The following is a 19,809-nucleotide window of genomic DNA, read 5'->3' on the forward strand; positions in this document are numbered from 1 at the left end:
TTCAGCAGGTTGTCTTTGACCTGATATGTAAAGTCGTAAGTGGCCTCGAAGCAGAATCTGCATCAGTGCCCTCTCAGTTAGAAATCGAAGATATTCCCCCAAAGGACAATGATGTAGATCCAGGCGAGGAGATGATTAAAAGTGAGGATCAGTCCGCTCAGCAGAGTCAGATTGCTTTGCCGAGTAACGAAAATTCTCAGTTTTTGTCTGTGTCTGCAGAGGAAGGCTGTGAGTGTGTGCCAAATGGAATCTCCAGAAATAGCTCCTCACCTTGTATTTCAGGAACCACACAGATTTTCCATGACTCTTCTGTTGCTTCTACAGAAACCAGATCTAGACAGAGAAGTCACAGTAGTATTCAGTTCAGCTTCAAAGAAAAATTATCAGAAAAAGTCTCAGAGAAAGAAACAATTGTTAAGGAGTCAGGTAAACAACCAGGAGCAAAACCTAAAGTAAAACTTGCCAGAAAAAAGGATGATGACAAGAAAAAAACTTCAAATGAGAAACTCAAACAAACCAGTGTTTTCTTCAGTGATGGTCTGGATTTAGAGAACTGGTATAGCTGTGGAGAGGGAGAAATTTCTGAAATTGAGAGTGACGTGGGTTCTCCAGGATCACGGAGATCTCCCAATTTCAACATCCATCCGCTCTATCAACATGTGCTTTTGTATCTCCAGTTGTATGATTCATCAAGGACTCTGTATGCTTTTTCTGCCATCAAGGCCATCTTGAAAACTAACCCCATTGCTTTTGTAAATGCCATTTCAACCACTAGTGTAAATAATGCATATACTCCTCAGTTGTCTCTGCTTCAGAATCTATTGGCCAGACACCGGATTTCTGTTATGGGCAAAGATTTTTATAGTCACATTCCTGTGGACTCGAATCATAATTTCCGGAGTTCTATGTACATAGAAATCCTTATTTCCCTCTGCTTATATTACATGCGTAGCCATTACCCAACTCATGTCAAGGTTACGTCACAAGATTTAATAGGCAATCGAAACATGCAGATGATGAGCATCGAAATTTTGACACTCCTCTTTACTGAGCTGGCAAAAGTCATAGAAAGCTCTGCAAAAGGTTTCCCTAGTTTTATCTCTGATATGTTATCTAAGTGCAAAGTTCAGAAAGTGATTCTTCACTGTTTGCTGTCATCTATCTTTAGTGCACAGAAATGGCACAGTGAAAAGATGGCAGGTAAGAACATGGTTGCTGTGGAAGAAGGTTTCTCAGAGGACAGCCTGATCAATTTCTCAGAAGATGAATTTGACAGTGGCAGCACACTCCAGTCACAGCTTCTTAAAGTGCTTCAGAGGCTCATTGTTCTAGAACACAGGGTAATGACTATCCCTGAAGAGAATGAAACGGGTTTTGATTTTGTGGTATCTGATCTGGAACACATCAATCCGCATCAGCCCATGACTTCTCTTCAGTATTTGCATGCCCAGCCAATCACATCTCAAGGCATGTTCCTCTGTGCGGTGATACGAGCTTTACATCAACACTGTGCTTGTAAGATGCACCCACAATGGATTGGTTTAATCACATCTACTCTGCCTTACATGGGAAAAGTTCTACAGAGAGTGGTTGTTTCTGTGACACTACAGCTTTGCAGAAATCTAGATAACCTAATTCAGCAGTACAAATATGAAACAGGATTATCTGATAGTAGGTAAGGGTTGATTTTTAATTTTGTCATTATTAACATTTTTTACCTATATTACTGCTTAATCATCTAGTAAGTCAGTTGCAGTTTGGGGAAGTAAATTAGTGGTTATCATTAGGTTACAAACAGTATCTTATTTTCATAAAGAAGAACATTGAGGAAGAGTATCAACAAAAGAATCAGGAGTGGAAAACAGAAGGAATATATAAACAGGACTTTTTTCTCCTAAGAGCTGAAATTAATTTTGATGCTCTTAACAGAGCTGGCAAAAGTAATAGCTCAGCAAAGGGTTTCCCTGGTTTTATCTGATGTGTTTATCTAAGTGCAAATTAATTTCACACTAAAATTAATTTAAAATTACAAGTAATTCTTTTCCCATCTGATTTTACTTCTCATTTAGGATTTTCAGTTTGGTGGCGAATTTTATCTGTATCCCCAGGCCATGTTCAAAATTAATCTGTCAGAATTATCCAGATGTTTAATAGACTAGTGTCTGGTTTATCTCCTGTATAATCTCAGGTACTAGATATAAAATATACGAAAACTTCCTGTATCCTTTAATATTGATATGCCTGCCATTACATGGTTGCTAGAGATTTACTGGCTGTATTTATTTTGTGTAGAATTTATTATCCAAAAAGAACTTTAGTACATCTAATGTGACTCACTTATTTTATTAGGTGAGAATATAAAAGCTCCTAATTTATTCACTTAGTTATTTATTTATATAATATTTATTGAGCATTTACTGTGTGCCTGTCACATGCTGGACATTTACTACTGATAAAACACAAACTTCTCTTTCACAGAACTTGTGTTCAAATGGATACATTTTATTTCAGGCCTCTGTGGATGGCATCAATTATTCCACCAGATATGATTCTTACCCTTTTGGAAGGGATCACAGCCATTATCCACTACTGTTTGTTGGACCCTACTACACAGTATCACCAAGTAAGACTGCACAAATATTTGACTGCTTTTTAAAGATTATGAGGCCTAATAAGTCCCATTTGTAAACCTCAGGAAGTGATACATTTTCTTCCCCCAACTTTAATAGCTTTTGGTCAATGTAGACCAGAAACACCTGTTCGAAGCCCGCAGTGGAATCCTCTCGATCCTTCACATGATCATGTCCTCTGTGACACTGCTTTGGAGCACACTGCATCAGGCCGATTCTTCGGAAAAGATACCCATTGCTGCATCCGCCTCTGTTACCACTATTAATCTTGGAGCCACAAAGGTTAGATAATTCACACTTCATCCTTGGTGCTCAAGAGGCTATTTGAGGTTTCTCCCAAAGATTATGTTCTGAATTTGTGAATAATTTGAGTAGTATTTATGATACTCTGCATGGATTGTGTAATTAGTTATCAAGTAATTTCTTAACCGTTTTATTGAGATGACATAACACAAAATTCACCCTTTTTAAGCATATATAATTCAATGTTTGTGTTTGTTTTTGTTTTGTTTTTTAGTAAATGTACAGAGCTGTAGTACTGTCACCACAACCTAATGTTTGAGCGTACCCCTCACCACAGAAAGATGCCTCATGCCCATCTGCAGCCCCTCGGTTCCCATCCCTAGCCACAATCAACCACTAATCTGTTTTCTCTACATCGATTTGCTTTTTCCATTTACAGGCCATTTCCTGTAAATGGAATTATACATTATTTGGTCTTTTGTATCTAGTTTCTTTCATGTGACATAATATTTTTGAGGTTCATTCATACATGTTATAACTTTGTTCCTTTTTTTAGGACATTTCAAGCTGACATTTTAATATGCAAATCTCTCCTGGAGAACAGTTTAGCAATATACAGAGATCTTTAAGTTTCATAGTCTTTGACCTAGTAGTCTACTTTAGTAATGAATTCTAAGGTAATCAAAATTATGTAAATATATACATAAAATATTTATTATAGCCTTATTTAATGGCAGAAAAAAGAGAGATCCTGAACAATGAGGGAATGATTAAATAAATTATCTGTTCAGTGTTACATTATGTAGCCACTAATGTCGTGGTTTTGAAGAATCCTTAGTGGATGGAAAGTGCTTAAAAGTTTAGTGGAACAGGGATGTTACATAATTAAACAAATATTGTATTTCTAATTATGTAAAAAAAAATTTATCTGCAGAAAAAGGAATAAAGAAAATTCACGTGTTAATAGTGATTATCTTAATATGATGAGATTAATCGTTGATTTAAAAAAAGTATTTTTCTTCTTATACTCTTAGGTATTTTCCAAATTTTCTACTTTATATTTAGAGGGAAATTATGTGAATGTTTAAAAGCATGTTAGGCTATGGCAGGTTGTCAAATTGATACCCCTCAATTACCTCATCTTGCTCCTAGACCTGACTTCCTAGATCTGGGAGTCATGGGAGCACACTGGGCACTGCGGGGGGAAGGGTAGAAATCATTAGAAAATTGTATTTAAGTCCTGATGTTTGGATTAAACTATTATAGGTTTTTTTTTTCCTTTTGAATTAAAATGACCATGGTTGCATCTCTTAACACTATTAAAGTTTCTTCTACCATTATTTAGGTAGTAAAACATACAAGTTCTGTATATTATTTCAAGAAAAACTAAAAGTGCAGTCCAGTTATTAATGCTTCCATAATTTTTAATTCACTGTCATTTGCTTAAATTTTTTTAGAACTTGAGACAGCAGATCCTAGAATTATTGGGGCCCATTTCAATGAATCATGGTGTTCACTTTATGGCTGCCATCGCCTTTGTATGGAATGAAAGAAGACAGAACAAAACCACCACTAGGACCAAGGTATGTATTTGTCTTTTCATTTGGTAAGCATATGGTGAGCACATGCTGATTTTCAATTCTCCATTAGTTGCAGTGGGGCTGGGATAGGGTGGGTAGTGGAAAGGCAACAAGTTTGTGTACAGGTTTAGATAATGATATATTACCTAAATTTCTTAAATAAATATAAAAGATATTTTATGTGAAGATAAGTAATTAATGTGATATTAAAACTGTAGCTGTATTTTACATAGAAATGGTAATATAATACAATGTGTTTTTTAAATGATAGTCATTCAGGGTACAGAGCAAGAATATGGAGAGAAATTTTCATCTTGACTAGTTTTTCATTACAGTGTGACCTCTTAAATCATTTCTAAATGTAATTCATATGTTGTCTTTGGATTATGTATATGAAAATTTTGTTGCTTTATGGGTTTGAAAGCTCAAAGAAGTGTTCTTGGACTTCACTGGTGGTCCAGTGGTTAAGAATCCACCTTCCGGGCTTCCCTGGTGGCGCAGTGCTTGAGAGTCCGCCTGCCGATGCAGGGGACGCGGGTTCGTGCCCCGTTTCGGGAGGATCCCACATGCCGCGGAGCGGCTGGGCCCGTGAGCCATGGCCGCTGGGCCTGCGCGTCCGGAGCCTGTGCTCCGCAAGTGGGAGAGGGCGCAACAGTGAGAGGCCCGCATAACGCAAGAAAAAAAAAAAAAAAAAAAAAAACCAATGCACGGGATGCAGGTTCGATCCCTGGTTGGGGAACTAAGATCCCACATGCCGCGGGGCAACTAAGCCGGCGCATCACAACCAGAGAGCCCATATGCCGCAACTACAGAGTCCACATGCTCTGGAGCCCGTGCACCACGACTAGAGAGAAACCCGCGTGCCACGACTAGAGAGAAACCCGCGCGCCACAACTAGAGAGGAGCCTGCGTGCCGCAACAAAAAGATCCCACGTGCCACCGCTAACACCCGATGCAGCCAAAAATAAATGAAATTAATAGATAAACTTTTTTTAATCTGAAAAGAAAAAAAGCTCAAAAAAGTGTTCTATATCGGATATAAATACTAACTCATTAGAATACTAAGGCTATTAAATAATTTATGTTCCCATAAGATATATGATTTGTTCAGCTAAAGGTTTCTAATCTTATTTTTGTGCTGATTTCACATTACATATAGGCTGACATATCTAAAGTAATAAAAATAAACATTCCCACTTATATGACATTTTGCATGTGAGGATTCAGTAGTAGATATTACATTGGACAGAACTGAGATCCTAGACTGTTTAAAATCAGTCAGGCACATGTGGTTTAATATGGCATATTGAACACATGCATTTTTCTCTGCTTTCTTCCCAAAAATGAGAGTAAAAAAATTTTAAATGGCAAAACCCACAATGACCAAAAAATTGGGAGAGGTCACCATCAAAAAATGAGTCTACAAAATTTTGCAAGATGAAAAACACATGTCTGAGCTGTAATTGACTTAGATATCAGTATCAGCTTCTGTGCTCTACTAAGTTGCTGCAAGAAGGGGATCAATTCCCACTGTAAAAACTATAGACAGTTTCCGGAAGTAGAAGTATCAGGTACTTCTTAAAGGCAGAGAGTTAGGATGGGGCTGAAATCTGGAGGATTGATTGAGAGTTTTATAGATACCTTTTTCCCAACCCAAGCAACCAACCACCCACTTCTCTTACCCTATCCCATCAGGAGACTGGAGTCAAGTTTACTATGTGAAGAGTTTATTGAGAGAGGCTCTTGGGCTTACCTGGTGGTGCAGTGGTTAAGAATCCACCTGCCAATGCAGGGGACATGGGTTCGAGCCCTGATCCGGAAAGATCCCACATGCTGCAGAGCAAATAAACCCACGCGCTACAACTACTGAGCCTGTATTCTAGAGCCCACGAGCCACAACTGCTGAGCCCACGCACCACAACTACTGATGCCCACACGCCTGGAGCCCGTGCTCCACAACAAGAGAAGTCACTGCAATGAGAAGCCCATGCACCGCAATGAAGAGTAGTGCCTGCTCACCACAACTAGAGAAAGCCTGCACGCAGCAACAAAGACCCAACACAACCAAAAATTAATTAATTAATTTAAAAAAAAAAAAGAGGGGCTCTTGACCCAAGGGCATAAGGTTGACACAAGTAGAAATTAGACTTCATGCTGAAACCAGCATTCAAAAGTCTACATTTTGAAAAATGGGAATCACCCTCACCCCAGTGAGATGGCAGGAAGCTACTATGTCCCTCAGGTAGGAGTTTGGAGGATTCCTCTCTAGGAAAATGACCTGACCAAGAGAAAAGATCTATAGCTACTGAAGTTTTTGAGTCTCCTAGCAAAAACAAACTAGGCTACTATCACCACACAGGAAGGCCCACCTATCCAGTAGTCCTGCGCACAAATGCTTGAGTTCCCATCATGTTTTACTCTCTTTTTGAAAGGCAATAGTAGCATAGTTGTTAAGAGCGCAGACTTTGAAACCAGATCGCTGGGGTTCAAATATTGACTTCTCCACTCACTGACTATATGACTTCTTCAGGGTAGCAGTACTGCTTCATGGGGTTGTGCGAATCAGAAAGAAAGTGAGAGAGAGAGAGAGGGAGGAAGGGAAGAAGGACAGAAATCTATATGGCACTTACCAATGCACAGCGCTTAATAAGCGCTCTGTAAATATATATCTATATAGTTATATTATTATTACTCACACTTAAAATTGATAGAGCGCCAAGTCATATGAAGAAAGTCTCAAAAAATTAGACAAAGACCGAAACAACTAAATAGAGAAAGTCAAAAGAAACAATGCAGGTAACAGAAGAAAATGTAAATAATAGTAATGTCCTTCAAGAGGTAAAACCATATTGCATCCATGAAATAAGAAGAGATTATAAGAAAGACTATTGCAAAATTTTTAAATTATCTTGAATGTTAAAAAATTTTATGGCAGAAGCAAAACAAAATCAGTTATAAGGGTTGGAAAGTGGAAGTAGACAAGTACCAAATATAGAATGTAAATTTAGAGATATGAAAAATAGGTGAAAGGAGATTTAAAAATTAGGGAAGTAATACCGGAGGCTCAATATCTTTTTGAAGAAAGAAGGAATAGAAAAAATGAGGGAAGAAAAGTATCTAAGAAATAGTACAAGGAAATTCCACAGAAATGAAGGAAATGAGTTGCTGCAGGCACTGTAAAAAGAGATATATCTACACAAAGATCAGCAAGTAATTTCAAAACACTGAAGATAAAAAGGAGCTCTTACAGGGGCTTCCGTGGTGGCGCAGTGGTTGGGGGTCTGCCTGCCGATGTAGGGGACGCGGGTTCGTGCCCTGGTCTGGGAGGATCCCACATGTCGCGGAGCGGCTGGGCCCGTGAGCCATGGCCGCTGGGCCTGCGCATCCGGAGCCTGTGCTCTGCAGTGGGAGGGGCCACAGCAGTGAGAGGCCCGCGTACCGCAAAAAAGTAAATAAATAAAAATTTAAAAAAATTCAAAAGAAAGATCTGACAATCTTCTAAAGAGAAAATACTGGTCATATTCAATGGAATAATGATAAGACTTGTCAACAGTAGCACTAGAAATTATGATGGGAAAATTAGTTTCAATCTGTAATTCTAACCAAGCCAAACTGTCACTCAAGTGAGTTTTGACCATGAAATGTCTCAAAAAAACAAAAAAATTGTGATCAATTCACCCTTTCTCAGCTACTGTAAGGTGTATCTCCACTAGAGGAGAAAAAAAACAAGAAAAAAGGCAAGATGGGATCCAAGAAATAGGAGTTCCGACACAGAAGAAAAGGAAAGGGAATCTTTAAGACTGATGGTCACAGGAGAGATATCAAGATGATACTGTATAGCAAGCCTAGAGAGTACCAACCCAAGTAGAAGGTAGAGAGATTAATTATCTGATGTTTTTGAATACACAATTACAGGACATTTACCGTCTTTGGCATGTTTGTGGATGAACATGTGATAGAGAAAACCAAGCAAACAAAAATAGTGCAGACACACAAATGCACGTGTATGTGCACACACACTTCTATTAAACACATCGTGACAATTAAGGAAGTTTTTTTTAATAAAGGTAGAAAAATCCAACTGAAATCATACTGCTTAATGATAACCATATTTTCTTTTTAAACACATTTACATATAAAATATTACGAATACGGGTATTGTATTCCTTTCCATTGATGTATATTCATTTATTTCATCCATCTGCTGGTTGATATACAATTATTCGTACATCTTTTATTTTTTTCATCATGATTTTAGTGAAAAGAGGAAATTTATATACAAAATATGCATAAATAATTCTTCATATCATAACCAACTCTGAAATGAATGAAAGCACATACATAGTTCATTATATCCAGTGTTTCTTTGTGGAAGTCCTTAAAAAATTAAATTAAATTAAAAACAATTATATTTCTTTGAGGCAAATTATTAATCTAGACTCGCTGAACCTTATCATTGGAATGAATAATGAAAACTATTTTAAAGATTGGCAAAAGAAAACAGTTTAACTCTAGGGAAAACAAAAAGTCGTACAAGAAAAGACATGCAGTGATAATACACAGCATAACCATAAGTAGTCATGTGAACCCTAGATGTTGATTTAAATGAAGTTATGATGTAACTACGTTGGGAGGATAGGGAGAAAAGTGTAAGAGAGCTAAACCTTTGTCTTCTAAAGTAGGAAGTCAGTAGATGATGTGTAAAATTAAAGAAAATATTGTGAAGTAGGAAAAGTAATAACAGTGTATATTATTCAGAAATGATAGAAAAGAGCTAAGAGTTGAGCATTGTTGCTTTGGGGCATGAGAAGTGTGAGGGCACTGCTATTTTGTCTTAAAAGGCTTGTCCTATTTGATTTTTTGAAATGATGTACAGGTATTATATTGATAAAAAAAGAAATTTTACCTAAAGAAGAGGCCATAAAATACTCTCTTGATTCTGTGATTTGTCTTAAAAGACTTAAATATACACGTACATAAGTGAATACAATGATGTATTCTCCAGGTTATTCCTGCAGCCAGTGAAGAACAGCTTTTACTAGTAGAACTGGTTCGTTCAATCAGTGTCATGAGAGCAGAAACGGTCATACAGACTGTGAAAGAAGTTTTAAAGCAGCCCCCAGCCATAGCCAAGGACAAGGTAAGAAGAACTTTGATTTGTTTCCAGTTGTATTTCAGAAATGACCCTGGTAGGTAAGATATTTTTTGTACAATACATCCTTTTATTTAAAAGGATTGCAGAAATGACTGCATGTGCTCCTCGAATTGCCCTAATAAAAACAGTTCTCAGTATCTGCAGTGACTTGCTGTGTGATCATCCCTGTGGCCAGTGAAGAGCAGTTCACTGCTCATAGCTCTCCAGATGTACGTCTAAGGCAGTTAGGGGCTGTGGGACCAAATTCTCAGGTGAAATTTTTTCTGGTCATGTAAAGGAAGAGCACAGAAGCCAGAGCCCAAGGTCTGTTTACCTCAGTTGTTGCCTTTTTCACAGCTTCTTACTGCATTCTCTTCAGAATGAATGTCTCAAGTCTGTAAACTCCCCACATTTTGCCGTCACCTTAGTTCTAGTCAGTGTCATTTCTTGACCATGTACAAACTGTGCTGTGCAAGGGCTACCAAAAAATGAATAACGGAGTCTCTACATTCACAATGTATTGTCTCTAGCTAGGCAGACATAAAAGTCTACAAATTAATAAAGTTATGGACTTCTCTACTTTTTTTGCTCTTTGTTCCAGCAACAGTAACAGGTCCTATTTTCTTAAAAAATATTTACCAACTGAAAACATTAGATTTTAAGCCAAGGCAGAATAGACCTAATCACTTCCTTAAAAGAATTATTACACGTATCTGAAAATATTATTTTTTCGGTTGCCTGAAGAGTGTACTACTTGCGTGTGTGAATAGCCAGTGTCCTTATTAACTTTTTCTTTCCTGCTGTGAATTTATTTTTATTTTATTTTATTTATTTATTTTTAACATCTTTATTGGAGTATAATTGCTTTACAATGGTGTGTTCATTTCTGCTTTATAGCAAAGTGAATCAGTTATACATATACATATATCCCCATATCTCTTCCCTTGCATCTCCCTCCCTCCCACCCTCTGTATCCCACCCCTCTACGTGGTCACAAAGCACCGAGCTGATCTCCCTGTGCTATGTGGCTGCTTCCCACTAGCTATCTATTTTACATTCAGTAGTGTATATATGTCCATGCCACTCTCTCACTTTGTCCCAGCTTACCCTTCCCCCTCCCCGTGTCCTCAAGTCCATTCTCTAGTAGGTCTGCATCTTTATTCCCGTCTTGCCCCTAGGTTCTTCTGATCATTGTTTTTTTTTTCTTTTTTTTTTTTTTAGATTCCATATATATGTGTTAGCATATGGTATTTGTTTCTTTCCTTCTGACTTACTTCACTCTGTATGACAGTCTCTAGGTCCATCCACCTCACTACAGATAACTCAGTTTCATTCCTTTTTATGGCTAATATTCCATTGTATATATGTGCCGCATCTTTATCCATTAATCTGTTGGTGGATACTTAGGTTGCTTCCATATCCTGGCTATTGTAAATAGAGCTGCAATGAACATTTTGGTACATGACTCTTTTTGAATTATGGTTTTCTCAGGGTATATGTCCAGTAGTGGGATTGCTGGGTCGTATGGTAGTTCTATTTTTAGTTTTTGAAGGAACCTCCCTACTGTTCTCCATAATGGCTGTTATCAATTTACATTCCCACCAACAGTGCAAGAGGGTTCCCTTTTCTCCACACCCTCTCCAGCATTTATTGTTTGTAGATTTTTTGATGATGGCCATTCTGACTGGTGTGAGATGATATCACATTGTAGTTTTGATTTGCATTTCTCTAAATGATTAGTGATGTTGAGCATCCTTTCATGTGTTTGTTGGCAAGCTGTATATCTTCTTTGGAGAAATGTCTATTTAGGTCTTCTGCCCATTTTTGGATTGGGTTGTTTGTTTTTTTGATATTGAGCTGCATGAGTTGCTTGTATGTTTTGGAGATTAATCCTCTTATTAACTTTTTAACAATTTCCTTACTGTTCTGAAATCACCTCTGGGGCATTTGTGATAGGATTTTAAATTTGCATGTGAAAGCTCAATTCAGCATAATATTTTGAGCATCTACTTGTGCCCGAGATATAAAAACAGGATATAAGGATATAAAAACAAATAAGAGCAAATTCTACACCTCTCACCTGCTGCACCCCCTGCTCTCAATATACTAAATTCTGAATTTTTCTTTATATGGTAAAATGGGAAGTTTTCAAGGGAATAGTTCATACTAAAAAGTAACGAATTGGTAAATTTCGGTGGACATCAGTATTATTTTCTTGCCAGTTACTGATATTTAAGGACAGTTGTGTTCTTTTTATTGTATGTTACACTCAGCACTACCTTTAGTTAAATATTACCTTTTAGGCTGTTAGGAGTTAGTTTAAATTTGGGACAACTACACTAATTTAACAGAAACATATGGTAAAATAGATTTAAATTCCCATTTCATAAAAAATTTCAACCTAATTCTGATAGCCCCAGCCAAGTATAGGCTGATTAAAATAAAAATAGTGTTGACGCTTACAGAGTGAATGGATCATTAAAAGTGATGACTTGGGGTATCAACTTCGGATATGAAGTTGGGGTGGGGGACTGAGAATAGTTTGATTTCTTCTGTCCATTTTCAACTTTTTAAATAGCTTTTTTTCTGTGTTTTTCCTACTGCATGGAAGAGAGCTGCGTGGTTTTTATGACAACCTAGTGTTTGATTTTGTTTGCTTTTCATTTTTTAATTTAAAATTGGCAGTAAAATACAGAGTAGTTGCAACTATGAAAAGGAAAGGCAGCGTTTTTCTTCATTGTAAAACTGATTTCTTTTGTTTATAGAAACATCTTTCTCTGGAAGTCTGCATGCTTCAGTTTTTCTATGCTTATATTCAAAGGTAAGATAACTGATGTGGTTCTCTCCTCATTTCATTTAGCAATGTATAAAAGTTAGGAAATATAGGAGAAAAGCACCTGAATTCTTTCAAGAAGTTGCTTTTTTTTTTCCTTCTAAAACTAAGAGAACTAATAGTAGAAACTGAAAAACATTGTTTACGGATATACTAATAAAGGTTATTGGTCTCGTAATGACCCAGTCATGCAAATCCTACGAACATAAACACCTAAGTGTATTAAAGATACACTGGACATTAAAACAGTGAATTGTAAGAAAATCATTTAAATATGAATGAAAAGCTACATTCTACTCTTGAAACCATGCCTACTGCCACTAAATCCATTATTTTGATATAGGCGAACATATGGTAATCTATCTGTTTTTAATGTTAGGAATGATGATATGAAAATATCTTCTTTTTGTCGTATTCCAGTTTTGCATTTAACTGACAACTGAACAGAAGTTAGTTGATTTGAGTTTTGATAAGCTTCTTACTTAAGAACCTGAATCTTAATCCTCCCTTATAGGGTAGTTTCCATTTTAATCGTCAAGCTTGGCAACAGTTTGTGATCTATGATTAACATTTATAAAGTTAGGTTAAACTTGTTGTGATTTAGAGCAAGGACTGCCTAAAAGCTGAATTTAGATACATAGAGAAGAGTTAGGGTTAAGGTCAGCCGGAAACAGAGGTAATAATCTTAATTTCTCTAGAGGTGATTGATATTCAGGCTAGATTGATGACTCCCCCTTAGATGAGATAGAGGCTCATAGGTGAAGGAAAAAGAGCCAGTATAAGAGAGATGTGGAGAGAATAGGATTGAGTGGGTAACTATGATGGCAGTAATTAAACAGATTTATTGCAATTGTATTTTACTTTTGAGAGTCCATGTGATTAAAAATTGGTATTTCTATACAGCAGAATTTCTAGACTAATAATTTACACTGGATATTTTCAGTGTGCTTGGTTTTCTTTTTTTATATAATATTAGTAGAAAATATAAAGCTTTTCGAAATGTTCTATCACAGTCTATAAAAATTCAGGAAATGTTTCAGAGAAAGTAGTAGGAAAATATGGTAAAGACTGGGGAAATACAGGGAAAGTTAAAGTTGATGTGGGCTTTCTCTGTATATAGAAGCTATGTTTATCTTGCAGAATTCCAGTGCCCAATTTAGTGGATAGCTGGGCATCATTGTTGATACTTCTGAAAGACTCCATACAATTGAGCCTTCCAGCCCCAGGGCAGTTTCTTATACTTGGGTAAGCAATTTCACCTAAAAATATGATTTCAAATAAAAGAATAATGTTCATTGTCTGATTGCTGAATAACATGTTTTGGGTGACTGTGTGACGTCTACCTTCTCATAGGATTCTCAAAGGTACGGAACTAGATGTATAATATGAGGCCAGTAAAAAAAGGGTGGGGGGAGGATTCAGAGGGAACATTGTGTGTTTATACACGTGGAAAATGTAAATGTGCTAACATAAAGCTGTTGCAACCTTAGTCACTTAGGAGAAAGTGTGGGATTGAAAGGGGTAAGGGTGAGTAGGATGGCTGAAGGGGAACTTCCTAGAGGTCATTTGAGTTCAGGGCCCTAAACATAAAAAGATTTGGAAGAGTCATTTTCTCTCTGTCATGTTGTTTCCTGATATATGTTAATAATGTGTGTGATTATTTGGTAAATTCCAGTCACCTTTAACTGCATGCACCATGATGTCCTAGGCAATGTCTGTCTTTTGCTCTCCATTATTCTTGGCTCATAATATGTCCCTAAGAAGTATTTGCTCAGTGAATGGAGGTGGTAGGAGCAGAAAGCCTTTGTGGAACAGGAAGGGGAAGGGTACACTGGGCAAGGTACCTTGTCTCGTTTGGCCAGGAAGTAGGGCACAGCAGTGGAATGGTGGGTGGATGAAAAGGGAGATGGGAGCTAGAAGGGGGAAGGGTTTTGCATTTTCATTAAGAAGTTTGGCCTTGGGCAGGGGGTGGGAGTGATGGCAGGTTTTGAGGAGGGTCATGACTGGCAAATTAATAGTAGAATGGATCAGAGGGAAAAGAAGATGGACTAGGAATTGTTTCTTGTGGGAGGTAGCAGGTTTGTGTGCTGTGGATGGTGGGATTGAAATAACAGGACAACAGAAGAAGGAAAGGGGGCCAGCAAAGGAGATAGAAAAGCAAACATTGAAACATCGGAAAGTTAGAAGAAAACAGGCATATTCAATGTTCTAGAAGCAAAGAGAATTTAAGAGGGCTTGGCTAACCCCTTCAGAAAGATTAAGAAAGATGATATATAATAAGAGGCTGTGTTTATTGATGGTTTGGAGAGGATTGGTGATTTAGTAGTTTGGTGAGACGATAAGCACAGCAAGGGTTAGAGTGAAGAAAGTAAGTGTGGATTATTCTTTGAATGTTTGATCATGAGAAGAAAGAGAACTGACAAGGTAGCAGGAGGAAATATGATTTGAAAGTCATCATTAATGGTAAGGATGACCTGAGGATGTTGAGTAGTGAACAGCAAAGACTCTTCCTGGATTCAAATCCCAGCTCCTTTACTTCTTTGCTGTATGGCCTTGGGCAGGTTATTAACCTCTCCGTCTGTAAAATGGAGACGATAATAGGGCCCCCCTCATAAAGTTGTTACGAGGATTAAATTAATTAATATTTGTTAAATTCCTAGAATAGTGCCTGGCCGATGATAAGTGTCATATAAGAGGAGAGTGCTAGACAGAAGATTGTAGAGAGAGGGGGGCTCCTTGATAGCACCAGATTCCAGAGACAGCTGGGAGGGGATGGAGACCAGGGAATGGCAGGTGTAAGAGTGAGAAAGAAGTCTGCATTTTTTAAATTAATTATTTATTTGGTTGTGCCAGGTCTTAGTTGCGGCAGGCAGGCTCCTTAGTTGCAGCATGCACGTGGGGCCTAGTTCCCTGATCAGGGATCAAACCCGGGCCCCCTGCATTGGGAGCGCAGAGTCTTACCCGCTGCGCCACCAGGGAAGTCCTGCTGCATTTTCTCTAAGACTTTGCTACTCAGAGGTTGATCCTTCAGCCAGCAGCACTGGAGTCGCCTGGGAGCTTGTTAGAAATGCAGAGTTGCAATCTCTGCCCCAGACCACCTGAATCAGAATCTGCCTTTTAATAAGTCTCAAGTGATTTGAGTACACCCTAAAGTTTGAAAAGGACTGCTTAAGACAGAAGAGGGGAAGGAAAGGGAATACACTTTTCTCCAACCTGGGTTACATTACCTCACACAGTCCACATGTTACCACGCTGAATGGATGTAAATTCAACCAAGTGCAAAGAACTTTGACCTGTTCAACCCCTGTAGCTCTAATGGTAATTTTATTTTTGGCTGCGTTGGGTCTTCGTTGCTGTGTGCAAGCTTTCTCTAGTTGAGGCGAGCGGGGGCTACTCTTCGTCGCGGTGCGCGGGCTTCTCATTGTAGTGGCTTCTCTTGCTGTGGAGCACGGGCTCTAGAGCACAGGCTCAGTAGCTGTGGCTCATGGGCTTAGTTGCCCCGCGGCATGTGGGATCTTCCTGGACCAGGGCTCGAACCCATTTCCCCTGCATCGGCAGGCGGACTCTCAACCACTGCGCCACCAGGGAAGCCCTCTGATGGTGATTTTAAATGGGTAGTTGTCAGGATCTATATACACAGACTTAGCTTCTCTGTTGTCCTTAAGAAAACTGGTGATTCTGGTTTGGCAACCAGTGGTCTAGAAAATTTTGAAGTGGAGGGGAGGGAAAGTGAGGGCTCTTTAGTAAAATGGCCTCAAGTGTTCCGGTAAATGTAGGGGTGTAGTCTTCCGCCAGGAAGCAGAGAAGGGGTGGAGAGACAGTGATGAGAGCTGGAGGAGACTAGATCAGCCTGCAGAAGCTGAGTAACGGGGCCCAGCCCGGCCACAGTGACCTAGCAGTCCTGCCCGAGAATGTCAGGGGTCACAGTGATCCCTACACCCTCGTGCTGTCTGTTCTCTAAACCAAAAAGCTGAAGGAGTTTTAGACATTGAAGGTGTAATGAAAAGAGCAGTGGACTCAGTGTCTGCAATTTCTGGATCAAAGATTAAGATAACTGGTGTGTATGATAATTTTTAGTGATGACAGATAACGGTAAACATTGGAACTCAAACAACGTTCTCATGAAGATTTCTGATTCTTATCTTCTGATCTCTAGTTCTAACCCTCATCTCTGGCACCCTGGGTACATCAGTAAACTCCTCCAAGACTATTTTCCCGTCTGTCAAGAATAACAGTACCTGCCTTACCTACCTCTGAATTGTTCTAAGGCTCAAAGAGGGAATATATGGACAGTTCTTTGAATCATCACCAAATATCCCGCTGGCTGATTTCATTAAAAGTTAAGGCCATCGGGGCTTCCCTGGTGGTGCAGTGGTTGAGGGTCCGCCTGCTGATGCAGGGGACACGGGTTCGTGCCCTGGTCTGGGAAGATCCCACATGCCGCGGAGTGGCTGGCCCGTGAGCCATGGCCGCTGAGCCTGCGCGTCCGGAGCCTGTGCTCCGCAACGGGAGAGGCCACAGCAGTGAGAGGCCCGCTTACCGCAAAAAAAAAAAAAAAATTAAGGCCATCTATTATGACTTGTAGCTTCTCCCCCACAAGATTTACCGTTTCCTCACCTGTTTTTTTCTTCCTTTCTTGTTTCTCGGGTAATGAAGGATCCTACTTCCTTCTCAATGTGTGTTATCTTCTGAGTGTTTAAATTAAAAGTTGGACATTTTCAGTTATACTAGAAAATTCCCTTTTAAAATTTCTGATGGCTTATTTTTCCCCCCAACCATTCCACTGATCCTTTAAAAATTCCTAATTATAAAATAGAAATTGATGATTGCTCTTCAATATCACTTTTCATATTAGTTTGGAAATAATTATACATATAATTTATCTTAATAAAAGCAAGTCAAGGTAAATATTGAGTGGTATTTTAACAATGGAAATGGATTTTTTTCCATTCATGAAGTATTTTTAACCTTTTATACCTGTCTACACACACACACACACACACACACACATACACACACACACACACACACACACACACACGAAACCATTTTTATATTACAATTTAAGATTGGTGGGATTTGGGGTATTTTTAAAACTTTTTGTTGATGTATAAAACACATACAACTCCACAAGTTACTATGAAGTGAACATACCAACTGTTCAACCACAAACCTAAATTAAGAAATAAGACATCATATGTCCCCTCAGGTCCCCTCCCAATTACTGTCCTTTCCCTTCACCCCAAGATAAACCACTGTTCTGACTTCTAACAACACAGATAAATTTTGTCTTGTTTTGAATAACAATTATATATAAATATTTTCTTTTGTGTCTACTTCTTTCACACAACGTATGTTTATAAAATTTACCCACACACATAATTTCATGGAGCTATAATTTATTCCTTTTCACTGCTGTTTGGTGTTTCATTGTATGAACATGCCACAGTTTATCTCTTCTGTTGCTGGACTTTTGGGTTCTTTCCTGTTTTGGATTTTACAAATAATGCTGTTACAGACATCCTTGTACAGGTCTTTCATGCATATGTTTATGCGTTTCACCTGAGTCATAGGATATCCATATATACATACATTCATTAAACATATAAAATAGAAGAAATTCAGGCCACAAAACCACTTGCTCACTGTGAAAAATTAGATTGCATCATTTTCTTTATACTTATATTTCCTGTTTGTTTTTTTCTTTGGTCCTTTCAGGGTTTTGAATGAGTTTATTATGAAAAACCCTAGTTTGGAAAATAAAAAAGACCAAAGAGACCTCCAGGTAAGTCATTCTGAATTGAGAGCTGTTGCGCAAACTCTGTGTTTCTCAGTACCTCAAGTCTAAAATGGGGAAGTCAGATAAGATCATCTGTGAAGTTTCGTGTGTGCGCCTGTGTACATACATAGATATAATGGGTTATCCTTGTTTCTTCAGGATGTGACTCATAAAATAGTGGATGCGATTGGTGCAATCGCGGGTTCTTCTTTGGAACAGACAACATGGCTGCGGCGAAATCTTGAAGTTAAACCTTCTCCCAAAATAATGGTAGATGGAACCAATTTGGAATCTGATGTTGAAGGTATTGATCTCAGACATTTAAGTTTATATTTGTAGGCATCTATTCACTAAGAATTTATTGCAGTCAGCACTGTAAGTACAGTAAAATCATCTCTTTTCTTGTGTTTAGCAGGTAGCTTTTTTCAGTGGGAAAGAAGCCTAACCATATCTTTACCTGTCTTTTCTCTTACTTAGATATGTTATCACCTGCAATGGAAACCTCAAACATAACTCCTTCTGTATATAGTGTCCATGCATTGACATTACTCTCTGAGGTAAATAAACATTATCAGGTTTTTTCACATGAACTTTCAAGTAAACAGTTTCACAATTAAATATTAGCAAGTAATTCTTACAGAGAAGATTTTAATTTGAAAAACTGTTTTGTACTTCAAGAAATCAATATGTAAAATAAAGTTTTAACTTTGCATTCAGGTTAGTAGTTTGTTAAATATTAGTGATAATAACTTTAGATATTGCTCCCCCCCCATGCACTATTTTTTAAAAGTGTACTTTTTAAAAATGATAAGTGCTTTTGTATCACAGTGTGGTAGGGAAGGGTGGAGGTGGTATAATGATGCTTGCCACTACAAAGCATTTACAGTTTACCAAACATTTTTATATACATCCTCTGACATGCTCTCTTTTATACCGTTATCAGGGCATTTTTGTTTCCCCTTCACAGATGTGGTTACAGAGAGAGGTTAGCACAGTGTGACTAAGACCAAACTGACAGAGTTGCAGCTCAATTCATGTGGTTGGGTTTTCCCCAGGCCACCTCGTAACCCAGTCAGGGGAAGGGAATACTGAGCTTCTAGTCTTAAATTTGCTGTTTACTCAGTGTCACATTGGAAGGTTCTTAACCTCTCTTTTTCTCTTCTTCCCTGTCTTGGTTAGAAATAGCAAAATTTGCCCATATTTATATCCTGTAGTTATAATGGAGAAAACCATTGTGGCAGAAACCATTCATGTAAAAATGGCTTAGGGAGATTTGATTTTAGGTTTTTCTAATTTTAAGGTATTCTAGATTTTCTTACAGACTGAAAACCACCTCTAAGTGCTGTCAGTTTTAGCTCTCAGATTATACGTTCCATTTCATTTCTTAACTTTTTTTAGGTTTTGGCTCATCTTTTGGATATGGTTTTCTACAGTGATGAAAAAGAACGGGTTATTCCTTTACTTGTAAATATCATGCATTATGTTGTGCCCTACCTCCGAAATCACAGGTACTATTATTATTTAACTAGATGTGTTAGTTAACTCATACTCTGTTAAAAATAAATTGTGTTCCTTTATCGCCATTTTTGGAATTACCACAAAATGACTTT

The 19,809-nt window shown here is 38.1% G+C and overlaps 1 protein-coding gene across 2 annotated transcripts in view; it reads left to right on the forward strand.

The window, feature by feature from the left end:
- DOP1A (DOP1 leucine zipper like protein A) overlaps positions 1 to 19,809 on the forward strand; it is an 87,733-nt gene that overhangs the window by 56,109 nt on the left and 11,815 nt on the right. For both annotated transcript variants that reach the window (XM_007445881.1, XM_007445880.1), the window contains exons 20-30: positions 1 to 1,675; positions 2,512 to 2,623; positions 2,730 to 2,912; positions 4,331 to 4,456; positions 9,459 to 9,593; positions 12,353 to 12,408; positions 13,561 to 13,665; positions 18,139 to 18,205; positions 18,359 to 18,503; positions 18,677 to 18,756; positions 19,598 to 19,707. In XM_007445881.1, the coding sequence (XP_007445943.1) occupies positions 1 to 1,675; positions 2,512 to 2,623; positions 2,730 to 2,912; positions 4,331 to 4,456; positions 9,459 to 9,593; positions 12,353 to 12,408; positions 13,561 to 13,665; positions 18,139 to 18,205; positions 18,359 to 18,503; positions 18,677 to 18,756; positions 19,598 to 19,707 (2,794 nt within the window). The remainder of the gene's footprint in view (positions 1,676 to 2,511; positions 2,624 to 2,729; positions 2,913 to 4,330; positions 4,457 to 9,458; positions 9,594 to 12,352; positions 12,409 to 13,560; positions 13,666 to 18,138; positions 18,206 to 18,358; positions 18,504 to 18,676; positions 18,757 to 19,597; positions 19,708 to 19,809) is intronic.

This window comes from Lipotes vexillifer, unplaced genomic scaffold (assembly GCF_000442215.2).
Source record: "Lipotes vexillifer unplaced genomic scaffold, Lipotes_vexillifer_v1.1 scaffold413, whole genome shotgun sequence".
NCBI lineage: Eukaryota > Metazoa > Chordata > Mammalia > Artiodactyla > Lipotidae > Lipotes > Lipotes vexillifer.